At 52.9% G+C, this 12981-nt stretch overlaps 3 protein-coding genes across 6 annotated transcripts in view; 1 reads left to right on the top strand and 2 right to left on the bottom strand.

Annotated features, from left to right (window-relative positions):
* The window catches only part of PRRT3 (proline-rich transmembrane protein 3), a 6760-nt gene extending 6065 nt beyond the window's left edge, over positions 1-695 (top strand). Inside the window, exon 5 of the mRNA XM_010842155.1 lies at positions 5-695. Within this exon, the coding sequence (XP_010840457.1) occupies positions 5-334 (330 nt within the window). The 3' untranslated portion in view covers positions 335-695. The remainder of the gene's footprint in view (positions 1-4) is intronic.
* A 785-nt stretch (positions 696-1480) lies between these two features.
* On the bottom strand, positions 1481-9766 carry CRELD1 (cysteine-rich with EGF-like domains 1). The gene is made up of 11 exons (XM_010842104.1): positions 9583-9766; positions 8870-9062; positions 8565-8647; positions 5866-5976; positions 5469-5560; positions 4621-4797; positions 4441-4536; positions 3492-3575; positions 3215-3310; positions 2900-3034; positions 1481-2142 (listed from the first exon to the last, which is right to left on the bottom strand). The coding sequence occupies exons 1-11, from the start codon at positions 9708-9710 to the stop codon at positions 1928-1930; spliced, it is 1410 nt and encodes a 469-aa protein (XP_010840406.1). The 5' UTR covers positions 9711-9766; the 3' UTR covers positions 1481-1927.
* A 77-nt stretch (positions 9767-9843) lies between these two features.
* IL17RC (interleukin 17 receptor C) overlaps positions 9844-12981 on the bottom strand; it is an 11845-nt gene continuing 8707 nt past the window's right edge. For 2 of the 4 annotated variants that reach the window (XM_010842103.1, XM_010842100.1), the window contains 5 exons: positions 12677-12736; positions 12102-12150; positions 10730-10825; positions 10586-10624; positions 9844-10496 (listed from right to left, as the gene is read on the bottom strand). In XM_010842103.1, the coding sequence (XP_010840405.1) occupies positions 9868-10496; positions 10586-10624; positions 10730-10825; positions 12102-12150; positions 12677-12736 (873 nt within the window). In that variant the 3' untranslated portion in view covers positions 9844-9867. Of the gene's footprint in view, positions 10497-10585; positions 10625-10729; positions 10826-12101; positions 12151-12676 lie in introns of all 4 variants that reach the window. The other 2 variants (XM_010842099.1, XM_010842101.1) reach the window with 2 other exon arrangements.

Raw genomic sequence — 12981 nt, 5'->3', positions numbered from 1 at the left:
GCTCCTCCGAGGCCGCTGCCGGTCGCTCAGCGATGTGCGCGTGCGCGGCCCGGTCCCGCCACACGTGGTGGAAGAAGCTGACGCGGCGGCTTCCGGCAGCTCCGTGGACAGCTTCTCCCGGGGCTCGCTCAAGATTAGCTGGAACCCGTGGCGCCACGGGCTGTCGTCGGTGGACAGTCTGCCCCTGGATGAGCTGCCCAGCACAGTGCAGCTACTGTCTACACCAGCTCCTGCCCCGGCTCCCGCATGGTCTGGGGAGCCCCAGAATGGGGTCCAGCCTCGCTGCAAGACTGGAGACTCGCGCAGCGCCTCCAGTGACACCATCGAGCTCTGAGGGGTTCAGAAACTCAGGACCAGGGCCCCGAGCGCAGACCTTCTGGGACTTTGAGCATTTGAAAGACATTCCAGGAGTATTCCTGGGCCTCCAACTGAATGCAACCTCCGGAGACAGCCAGACATGAACCCACCCCCAGCCCAGGATTTTTGTTTTTTAAAATATCTATATTTTTTTCAGCGGGTATTTTGCACAAAGGCCGAGACTTATACGGAATACAGGGTGGACATGCACGGATTTGAGAATGGGGAACAGGATGCAGGTGCCCGAAACATCCCCTCCAGATTCCCCAGGGTGGAGATGAGTCTTGCTTGTCCAGACTGTCCTCTTTGTGCCAAAGAAATAAACCCTTAGGACTTGGCTCATGCCTCCTTCTGCCCTTGCCAGGATCCTGTTTAGAGGAGATGGCCCCCTTCACCCACCCACCTAGTGATTCCAAGTCCTGTGTGTACTGTGGAAGGGAGGAATTCCAAAGGGCACTCAACCCTCCGAGGCTGGTTTTTTTGGTCTGCACCGGGTCTTCCTTGCTGTGTGTGGGTTTTCTCTAGTCTTGGCCAGTGGCCAGGGAGGGCTGCTTTGGTTGTGGAGCATGGGCCCAAGGTCATGAGGGCTTCCGTAGTTGTGGCGAATGGGCTTAGTTGCCCGTTGGCACATGGAATCTTCCTGGACCAGGGATCGAGCCCGTGTCCCCTGCACTGGCAGGCAGATTCTTAACCACTCAACCACCAGGGAAGTCCTCTTGGAGGCTTTAAAAATAATGGCTACCAATGTTTCATGGAATATCTATCTGCTGTACACTTTTCAGCTCTTTATATCACCTTAATTCTCACATTAAGCCTGGATGGGAAGCATTATTATGCCCATTTTATATTAGAGTCATTTTTTAGAGAAGAGTCATTTGTCAGGGTCCTTTGGCAAATGATAGGCAGTACTGAACTAAGAAAGTTCCATTCCTAAGCTTGGTTCCGCCATCCCCCTTCTCTTAACATATTTCAGGGCCAAGGCTCTCCTTTGCATTCCCTCTACTCCTCCCATCAAGAGAGCCCTCAGTTTCCCAGGGCTTTAGGAAACTTCCCCAAGGGTGGAGGGCTCTCAGTAGCTTAAGCCAACCCACAGCAGGTGGGAACAGGTAGGAAGACAAGATTCTCCATTTTCTAAGACCTTTCTTTATTTCCTGAGATGAATAAATAAATCAGTGGCTGAGGGGCAGGGGGTGAGTACAGAACAGGAACTGGCAGCATGCAGCTGGCAGGAGGGGGCTGTGAAGGGCCTACCCCTGCAGGGACACCTTCCCCCAGCCTCACCCTGGGCAAGGGCCAAAGCTCACCAGCAGCCACAACGAGGAGACACTGTTTAAAAAAAATTCACACATTGTGAAGCTGGCCCAGTGCCCCAAAGTCAAGATCTCAAGGCACCTACCCTTGGGGCTACTTTTTCACTCCAGGGGCCTGGTGTCTGGGCTGCTCTATAAAGTGCGGAGTGGGTGCTTACCCCACTCTCAAAAATAAAGCAAGTGCCTCAAGTGTCCAGATGGGAGAGTCCCGACCTCAGGGGCAGCCTGGGCGGGAGGAGATGATGCAGGTGTGGCAGCAATTATCTGCCCTTGATGAAGCCCTCCAGCACACGGTCACTGCGCTCTGACAACCAATAGCCAGTCATGGCTGCCACAGCTCCAATGAAGATGGCGGTAAAGACCAAGTCACCCTTGGCGGCCAGTGTGGCCAGTGCGCAGATGATGACACCGAAGAACATCTGCTGCAGCACCACCAGCTCGTCCTCCGTCATCTCCGAGAAGAAGCCCGCTGACTCTGAGCAAGAGAAGCGCCTGTCACCATTTTCTCTTTCTGGAGCCTCCTACACACCTGATCATCGCTGCCACAAACATGCCCGCTGGGCACACCAGCACACAGCGTCATTCACCGCTGAGAACAACTCCCAGATGGGCAGTTATTATCCATGTTTCACTAAATGGAAAACTGGGGTGCCGAGAGGTTTGCCCAAGGCCATGAGACTGTCATGTCAGAGCATGTGTACAAGCCCGGCTCCAGAGTCAGAGCACCTGGATTTGACATCCAGCTCTGCCACCTGCTTACCATGGGGCCCTGGGCGAGCTGTTTCATCTGTGTCCCTGTTTCCACTATGCAGAGTGGAGATGAGAATAAGATCCATCACATCCTATTTTAGGGGTGAAATCAGTCAATATGTACAACATGCCTGGAACAGCATGTGACATGCAGTTTGAAACCATGGAAGTGGTCACTATCACCATCATTGTGATTGTCCTTCGTCTCATCACACCCACAGCCTACAACAGCCCTCAGCAGCAGGGCAAGGACAGATGGGGAAAGAGGCTTGGAAAGGCAGAATGATTTGACACCAAGTCAGATTTCCTTTCTACCCTGGGAAGGGTGAGGCCACCGAAAGCCAGCCTGGGAAGTGGGGTTCTTGTGCCAGGGCAGCCTCGTAAGGGGTGGGGAAGGGAAGGTCTGCAGCTGCCCAGACGAGGGGCTTGCTGGCCCTCCCCCTGTATTGAGGAACTCCCCTCCCCAGGTTCCTGGGGCTCACCTGGGATCTGCTCCTTCACACAGATGCCCTCCATCTGTTTGTAGCCATCAGCACAGATGCAGCGGTAACTGCCCTCGGTGTTCTCACATTGTTGGTTCTCCCCCGGACACACAGCCGTCTCACACTCGTCCACATCTTGAGGGAGGGCAAGGAGGGCTCAGAGCCCTGACCGCCAGGGTCCCATCTCACTCACATCCTGACACCCCTCTGCCCTGGCTCAGACAACATTCCGCCCTTCCTTCCCACACCCCGTCCACAGTCCAGCCCCTGTCAATTCGTGGTGGGCGAGGCGTTCCTGGGTGGCAGGACACTCACCGAGACACTTGGAGCCCACCTGCTGGTAGCCAGGGCTACACTTCTTACAGCGGCCGGGTCCCGCCCCCATGCAGCCCAGGCAGGCCTTGGCACAGTCTGGAGCAGGGAGAGAGATGAGGGCGAGCTGCCCGTAGGCCTGGGGGAGCCCTGCTCCAGAAGGGACCTAGGGTGGAGGGGTTGGGGCACCTGGCAAGGTGGCAGTTTGTGGGGAAAGGCGTGGAGCAGCTCCCCCAATCCTCCCCATAGCTGTCCCCAGATGACAGGAGCAGACACTCACCCCGGCACTCGTAGGAGCCCTCTGTGTTCACACAAAACTGGTCAGCTCCACAGCTGGCTCGCTCCGTGCCGCATTCATCAATGTCTGCGAAGAGGCCGGCAGGGTGGGGACTTCAATCCCCATTTCACTCACAGGGAAGCTGAGGCCATGGTTGTTGGGAAAGGACTTGCCCAGGCTCAAAGAGTGTGGCTGAGACAGCAGGCTGTCCGCCGCCACAGATACAGGGGTGCAGCTGGACTCCGCCTGGCCAACTGGAGACTACTGGTTTTCAACTTTGCAGCTAACTGTGGCCTTGGGACTGAGTTTTGGCCAACGGGATGCAGACAAAAGTGACGTGCTGCACTTTTCGCTTAAAACAATGGACTTAGATCCTCTGTGCCCCTTCTTCTCTACCTCACCTCCTCAGTGCCAGATGGTGAAACAAAGAGATGCCCATGACTGCACAGTATGACAGAAGGAATCCAGGTCCTAATGACCGTGATAAGCAGAGCTTTTCTGCTAGCCTGGATCACCGGCTTCAACACTGATATGACATGAAAATAAACCTCTATATTCACTAAGCCACAGTCTTTGGGGATCTTTCTGTTACAGCGGCTTAGCCTTTACCCTCGTCTATCTAAATGACTAGACAGGGACCAAACTAAGTCTCGAACACAGGTTTCCTGACCCCAAGGTTATCCTCATTCCCCTGGCTAACCCTTCTCCAATCTTCAAGACCAGACCCAAGTGACACCTCCTCCAAGAGGCCTTTCCTGACTCCCCACCACCAAACTGGATGAGACACATTTCCCGCTATACAACAATCGGTCTGTACTGAAAGTGCCTGGTTACTTTCCTGCTTTTGCAGGTTGGTATTTCTCTATGAAGATGCAGACTGCACTGGTCGAGCCTAGAGATATGTATGTCGGTCGGTCACCTTGCCTGCCCTCCCAGACAGGATGCCACTCACCTACACACTTAAGGTGATGCAGGGCCCAGCCCTTCTTGCACTGTAGACAATGTGATTCCTCAGGTCCTGAGCAGCGTGCACAGGGGCCAAAGCAAGCTGGGCGGAACGGAGTTAGTATGAGGGTGGGCAGGCAGGTATCCCACACACCCCTGCCCGGCCCCGCGCCTCTGGGCTACCTACCCGAACATACCAGATGGCTGGCGTTGCGCTCCGCTTCAAAGTAGCCGAGGCCGCACTGGCCACAGGCCTCACCCCCGTAGCCAGCTTGGCAGTCACAGTGCCCGCTGCCCCCTCGAGTCCCTTCCCCTTCACAATGGCCGTAGCCACCGCAGGGCCGCTCCGCACCCCCAGGACAGGCTGTGGGCAGACACCGAACCAGGTGGGGTCATAAAAACAACTTTGTATGTAGACAGTATTTTCTCCCATATCAGTAAACATTTTTGGAGAAGAAACCATTTTAACAATGCCATAATATTCTGTCATAAAACTTTATGAAATTTATCTAACCATTCCATTGTGGAATGGTTAGGTTATTTACAAATCTTTTCTTTTAGGAAGACTGAATTGACCATCTTTGTTGCTAACTCTTTATATGTGCAACTGCAAGAGAGATTTTTCAAAAGGGGCTGGGAGTGAGTTCAGCTCCTGTCTCAAGACTTCGTGGAAAAAAAACTGGTGACAGCAGGGGCTTCAAGGCAACACCTGCCTGTCCCTAAGAAGGTCATACCTTAGTCCCTTAGTCCAGGCATGGGAAAGGTGGGGCTGGGGGCGGGGGGGCAGATTTCTCAAATACATGATAGAAACCATGGTCCCATCTGACTCAGTCTAGCCCCGTATCTCTTTTCAGAGTCATTCCCCATTGATTTGCTCATCTCACCAACCAGCTCTGTGAGGTAGGTGAGAACCAAGGTCCAGAGAAGTAATCTGAGGAGCCCAAGCTCACAGAGCCAGCCAGGGGCAGGGCCACAACTGGACCCCTGGCCCCAGCAGTTCCCTTCCAGCCCCCAAGAAGACCTGGAAAAACTCACGAAGGCAGGAGGGCCCGAAGGTGCCTGAGGGGCAGCAGAGCTTCAGGGAATCTGAGCAGAGCCACTGGAAGAGGTCAGGGGCTTCCTGCTGCCTGAGGAGGGGGACAGTGCGGGGGCTGAGACAGAGTCAGAGGCGCCGCCCACCCCCCCTCCCCCAACCTCCCACAGCATCTGTGATACAGCCATTGTGGGCACAGGACCCATAAGGCCGCCCTCTTCTTGACTGGCAGAGTTGCAGACTGCAGCTCAGAGTGGGAGCCTGGGTTCCCCAGAAGTCCTTGGCACACCTGGGTTTGGAGGAAGGAGCCAAAGGAGGACATAGCCGCTAGCTCGCCACCCCCTGCATTACCAGCCGGGCCTGGCCTGAGCCCCGCCCAGGAAGGCCCCTCTCACTCACTTGTGAAACCACCAGCTCTCCACCAGCTCCTCACTCAGCTCCAGCAGGCGGTGGCACTCGAAATCCGACTTGCTGCACACGCCCTCAAGCACCTCTACCAGGCGGGTCTCACTGACAGGACAGGGACGGGTGGTAGGAACACACTCCAGCCCACCTACTACCCTCTTATAATCCCTTCCCCCACCTGGTGCCAGACAATGTCAAAGGCCACAGGCCAAGGGGTGCTAGTTTTGGGAGTCAGACAGATCTGGGTTCCAATCTAGTGGTGTGACCTTGGGCAGGTCATTTAACCTCTCCTGAACATGTTTTCTTATCTGTAAAATGGGGACAATGGCTCCCCTGTAGGTTTGCTGGAAGACAGCTCAGTCCCTGCATCTGCACAACAGAATATAATAGCCTTGCTCGGTAGATGTAGTTAAAAACATATCATATAACAAGTGTTGGCAAGGATGTGGAGAAACTGGAACCCTCCTACATAGCAGGTGGGAATGAAAAATGGTGCAGCCACTGTGGAAACCATTCGGCAGTTTCTCCATAAGTTAAACATGGAATCACCATATGACTCAGTAATTCCACTCCTGGATACTTCGCCAAAAGAATGCAAAACAGGTGTTCAAACAAAAACTTGTACACAAAGGTTCACAGCAATACTATACACAGTAGCCAAAAGGTAGAAACAACCCAAATGTCCGTCAACTGATAAATGGATAAACAAATGTGGTCTATTAATGCAACAGAACATAACTAAGCCTTAAAAAGTAATAAAGTACTGATACTTGCTACAAAGTGGATGAACCCTGAAAACATTATGCTGAGTGCAAGAAGCCAGACATAAAAGGCCATACTGTATGATTCCAACAGAATCAGCAAATCCTCGGAGACAGATAGCAGATTAGTGGTTTCCAGCAGCTGGGGGAAGAGAGAATGATGCTCCATGGAGATGGAGTTTCTCTTCTGGGGGATGAAATTGTTTGGGAACTAGATGATGGTAATAGTTGCAAAACACTGAACATACTAAATATATATTTAATATACATTGGTATATCTAATGGTAAATTTTGTGTTATTCCATTTTACAACAATAAAAAAAATTTTAATATATATGCAATACAAAAAATGTATTACATTATGCTTAAAGGGTCTTGCACAGTGCCTGGCATATGGGAGGTGGTGATTTAAAATAAAACCACAAAACAGGAACCATTATAGAGCTAGAATTGCCCTTAGGGTTACCTTGGTCAATCCCTTCATTCCCAAATGAGGAAAATGAGGCCCACTGAGGGAAAGGAAAATGACCAATGTTACAGAGTACCAAAACTTTTCTTTCTAGTGGTTTAATCACAGTTTAATCTTTACCACAATCATATAAAATTGGATTCACATTAATACTCCCAATTTACAGATAAGGAAATAGAGGATCAAAGGTGAAGTGACCTTCCCGAAGGTACAAAGGATCCCAACTGACAACATGGTCTAATTTCAAGCATGGCAATTCCTCTTCCCAATTGGACTCTGAAAAGCTAAAGTGTCTAGGACTCAGCCTCTCCTCTCAATATAATCTCATCTTGTTCCCTGGCTTTATACACTGACTATATGTTGATGACTATCAAATTCATGTTTCCAGCCCTATTTCTCCCCTGAACTCCTGACTCCTACATCTAACTCTATTTGACTATTTAATGGACGTTTCAGCCCAACATGTTCAATGAGAACACCTGATTCCATGCCTCCCCTAGACCCATTTATCTCATCTCAGAAAAGTCCCACTATTCACCCAGTTGCGCAGGCCCCAAACCTCTCACACTTCATGATGATTCCATCATCACGTTCTATCCTATCTGCAAAATAAACCCAGACTCTGACCCTTTCTCACCACATCCACCACTGCCAGCATGCCTAGTCTATGACCTAGCCTCCCAACTGGTTTTCCTGTGTCCATGTGAGAGACCTTTTGTAGGTACAAATAAAACTGTTATCACTTCCCAGCTTCAAAACTTCCAATGACTTCCTGATATACTCAGAACAAAATCTAAATGTCTTTTTGTGACTTTCCGGGCCCTGTGCCTTCATCTTCTGCCACTCTCCCTTCAGTTTACTCCAAATCCAACCACTTCTGAAATACATCAAGCTCAGTCCCGCTCTGTCCAAACCCTTTCCTGAACTGTTGCACAGTCTGCTTCTGCACCTCAGGTCTCTGTTCAAATGTCATACGCTGAATGCCATGTCTCCCACCAATCTGCAGTCCATCCTGCTTTACCATTCTTCACCTGATATGACATTATTAATTTATTTGGGCTTCCCTGGTGGCTCAGTGGTAAAGAATCTGCTTGTTAATACAGGAGATGTGGATTTGATCCCTGAGTCGGAAAGATCCCGTGGAGAAGAAATGGCAACCAGCTCCAGTATTCTTGCCTGGGAAATCCCATGGGCAGAGGAGCCTGGCGGGCTACTGTCCACGGGCTTGCAAAAGGGTCAGACGTGACTTAGTGATTAAACAATAACAACTTACCTATTCACTGTCTCCTCTACTAGAATGTAAGCTCCCTGAAGGAGGGATTCTGATTGGCTTGTTTAGTGCTGTCCTATATTCAGCAACATTGGTTGAGTAAGTCCTCTCCACGTGTCTCTAGGCCTCTACCAGCATAGCAGAGACTGGGAATGTTAGGTATACAAACTCACCCCTCCAGCCTCTTTCTTACCTGTCTTTGTATTTGGACAACTTCTCTTCCTCCCAAGCAGTGTTTCCACCTCCAAAGTTGTCCCGGATGGTTCTCTCCAGGCCCTGGAAATGGAGAAAATTATTAATATTGCCTGGCACATCCTAGCACTTGTATTTCACAAACCAAGAAACTGAGGCAGAGAGGCAACCTGCCCAAGTCTATTCAAATAGCAAGTAACCAAGCTGGGACATGAGTTCATACAGGCTTGTATCCCAGAGCTCCCAACTCTCAACCACTGTGTTACAGTAGCTGGCCCCTCCCTCTTATACTGCTGATGCACCCACCTTGTTGAAGCTGTCAACCAGTCCCCGGCAGGTGTGACACGGATGGGGCTCAGTGTGGGGAGAAGATTGGGGAGGCACAGAAATTTGGACCCAGACCAGGCCTGGGAAGCCAAGGAAGAGGCTCAAACCACAGAGCATAGCTGGGGCTATGCCCCTTGAGGATCTTGGGGCCATCTTTTCCCAGGCTGGGGACCTGTAGACAGAGGATATGGGGAGGGTTCACTAGGGAAGCCAAGTGGGAAAGAAAAGGGTGGGATTTGCGGTGCTGCGGGTCTGGGGGCCCAGATCTGTGGTATAAGAAAACAAGGCTAGACTGGGTTAAGTCCGAGGGAGAGGAGACAGGGAAAGGAAGCTATTCTAAAATTCCAGGATGGTAATAAGTTATCCTCGTCGCTGCTGGGGTAGATGGCCAGGATCCTCGGCAAGGAGGTAGGAGTCAGCCCATCGTTTTAGTGTCGGAATACGGTTCTAAAAGGCTGAATCAGCGGGATTATGGAGAACTGGTTAGATTCCTAATACTGCGGGAGAAGATTCCGGATGGACGGTCTTGGGGGGAGGAGTCCGGAACCCTCGTGTGGGGGCGGGGGGAGGAGCCCGGATCCGGATATGAAGAGGTCAGGTCCAGGGCCTTCAGACGGCAAAGGCATGGCCCACTAGCGGGCAAGGAAGGATCCAGATCCACATAGGCCGCGGAGGAGGAAGGGACAACCCACCCAGCCCGCGGTCGCCAGCAGCTGTCTTCCCAACGCCGCGGCTGCGTAAAACGTGCACCCGCCGCCGACTCCGCAGCCGGGAGGGGAGGAACCCACGCCACAGCCAATGGCAGTGGGCCATGTGCCATTGCGTCACCCCATGCCAGCCAACCAGAGACGTCTCCGGACTGCACCTGTCCGGGAGTTAAAGGGGCGCGGGGATACCGGATACTGGCGGTAGTTCGGCGGACAGTAGCTGAGCAGACACACTGGAGACACGGGTAGAAAAATAGGGTCTGACTTTATTCAAGTTCTGTCTCCTGCCTCAGGCCCCATCCCGCGTCCTGTCCCCGGGGCCCCCGGGGGCCGGAAACAGCTATCCAGGGCGGGCTGCAGGGCCCGGGACACTTGCTCCGCTCTCTCCGCGAGCCGCCGAGGGCGGGGGGCGGCGGATCCCTGCAAAGTCCCCAGAAAGTCGGGCAGCTGTGAGGGCAAAGAGAAGACTGGCACGCTGCGGAACAGGGCGGGCACGGCGTCCGCGGGCAGTAGTTTGTCAAAGTAGGCCCCGACGTAGCGGCCGGGCGCGCGGCCCTGCAAGAAGTCCGGCAGCACGCAGCTGAGCGAGGCGGCAAAGGCATCGTGCGGGTCGTGCGCCCTGGGCGCCGAAGTGGCATCCTGCAGCCACTCGCGGCACAGCGCCACGGCCCCGGGCGAGAAGAGCAGGACCACCACGCCGCCCTCCTGCAGGGTCTGGCGCCGCTGCGCGTGGAACCAGGCCAGCGCTCCCTGCGCGCTCAGATCGCGACGGCTCCACAGGTCCACGGCCACGCGCAGCGGTAGCTGGCACAGCGCCGAGGCCAGGGCGCCCACCAGGCGCTCGAAGCTCGCGTCGTCGGCGGAGTAGAGGAGCAGAGCCGCGCGGCTCCGGGCGGCCGCTGCGGGAGAGAACAGAGCGGGAGGGAGACGTGAGCTGCCCCGAGGGCCGCTGGGGGCGGCCCCCCGCCCCGCTCTTGCTCACACTCACCCCCCGCGCGGATGTTCTCCTTCAAGAGCCTCAGCCACCCTGCGAGGGGAGAGGAGCGGAGGCAGCCGGTCAGCCCGGTCCCCGCTTTCTCCTGGCCAACTTCCAGTCCTGCCCCTGGGGAATGGGGAGCTGGGAAGCGCTCACCTTTCACACGGCTCATTTTGAGAAGAAGGAGAAGGAAAAGCACAGCGGCCAAGAGTAAGCAGGCCAGCCAGACCAGGGCCCAGCGCTGGTGGATGTCTAGGAGAATTAAGGGAGAAGATGGGCTTGTTAAGAGACCCCCACTTCACGAAGGAGAAAAACTGAGGCTCAGAGAAATGAAGAGAGTTGCCCAAAGTCAGAGCTCATAGGGTCAGAGTACAGGGTATGAACACAGATCAATCTACATGGGTGACCTTGGTAAGTGACTTCACCTTCTGCCTCAGTTTTCACCTCTGTAAAACTGAGGTAACAGTGGTATCTACTTCATAGGATTCTTGTGAGGACTATATGTATTGATCCACATAAAGCACTGAACATAATGCTGAGGGAACATAGTAAGTGCTAAGATGTCTGCTAAGATTATTGCCCCCACTCCAAGGCTAGGGTTGCTAGACTCTTGACCTCACTCTCTTGGATGACTGCAGCAGCCTTCTATCTGGTGTCTCTGACCTCTTTCTTTTTTGCCTCTAACTCTACCACATAGCTCAGTTGGTAAAGAATCCACCTGCAATGCAGGAGACCCCAGTTCGATTCCTGGGTCGGGAAGATCCACTGGAGAAGGGATGGGCTACCCACTCCAGTCTTCTTGGGCTTCCCTTGTGGTTCAGCTGGTAAAGAATTCACCTGCAGTGCGAAGACCTGGGTTTGATCCTGGGTTGGGAAGATCCCCTGGAGAAGGGAAAAGCTACCCACTCCAGTATTCTGGCTGCAGAATTCCATAGACTATATAGTCCATGGGGTCCCAAAGAGTTGGATACAACTGACTGACTTTCACTTTCACTTTCATTACCACAGGGCGGCCCAAGATCTTTTTAAATGCAAATTTGATTATAGCCTTTCAAAAAGTTCCTGCTATTCTTAATATAAAATCCAAATTGGTTACATTGGTTCCCAAGGCCCTACAATGGCCCTCATGTCCTCATCTCATGACAGAGGTCTACCTCTCAAAACACAATCACAGTGGCCACCTTGGAGTTCCTCAAAAAATCACCCAGGGTCTTCACAAAAATGCATCTTTACCCACCCCCTTCATCTAGCTCAGCCTTCAGAGTTCACTTCCAACCTTTCCCCTGAACTCGCCTGACCTAGATCAGCTCCCCTCTGTAAGCATTCAGGGCTTTGGACACTGGCATGAGGACAAGGATTTTGTCTCTGGTGATACTGGGATCACCAGATTAGTTTGTGAATTAATGAAGGAATTACCCTCTGGTTGATCTTAGCCAGGGAAGGACAAGGCCATTCATTGTGTGTGCTTCCCTGGGAATGGTCCCTGTCAAGATTCCAGCTCCCTAAGGGCAGTTCTTGTAATACTCACACTTGTCCATGGGGCAGGCCCAGAGTGCTCCCAGGTCATTGTCCCAGAGCTGTAAGATACAAACAAAAGCAAATCCAGGGCCCCAGCTTGGTGTTCCACACTCACCAAGTTCCAGTCCCAAATTTAAAGCCTTGACCATGCATATTTCCCTCTACACACAGCAGGTTGCCACAAGCTGCTCTGCTTTGCCCATGCTGTGCCTGTTTTCTGGACTGTGCCTTCCTTCTGGTGCCAGAACTGGCCCACAGGAAGAGACCCTTACTTGAATGTCCCCTGGAACCCAAAGCTTAACACATTGGTTATCGACTGTCTTAATCCAGTGGTTATCTGTTTGCTGGTTTCTTACCCAGCAGTGAGCAACTTGGGGACAGTGGCTCAACCCTTAGGTTCCCCTGGGCTGGACAGAAAATAAGCACATGGATGGATGGGTGCTAGAGGACAGTGAGGAGGACCCTGCCCCAGAAGGGTTCTCACTCTTTCCTGCTAGACACAGTAAGAGGTAGAAAAAGTTTAAGACAGGGTTTGAAGCCCCTTGCCTTTTGGCATTGGGAAGGGCCCTCCTGCCACCTACTTACCTGTAGACACTGGCCCGACTGCACGTCTTGTAGTAACTGCTCTCCAAGGCGAGCTGCCCTCTGCCAAGCCAAGGAGTGCGGGCTGTCACCTAGAGGCACCACACCTAGGCGACCCACCAGGCTACAGGTGGGCGGAATAGTTGGGGAGGGAGGCTGGGAGACTTCTGAGAGGCCATTGAGAACAAGGTCCAAGTCTAAGTCACCCCCACATTTCCAGAGACCAGCACAGGGCTTGGCTTGAAGGAGGGGAATGTGAAGAGAGTGAAAATTTGAGGTCAGGTGTGAGATGGAGCTGGAAAGGGACA

The sequence above is a fragment of the Bison bison genome, unplaced genomic scaffold (genome assembly GCF_000754665.1).
Source record: "Bison bison bison isolate TAMUID 2011002044 unplaced genomic scaffold, Bison_UMD1.0 scf7180017864171, whole genome shotgun sequence".
NCBI lineage: Eukaryota > Metazoa > Chordata > Mammalia > Artiodactyla > Bovidae > Bison > Bison bison.
Note: the sequence above shows the minus strand (reverse complement) of the source record. Positions and strands in the feature narration are given on the sequence as shown.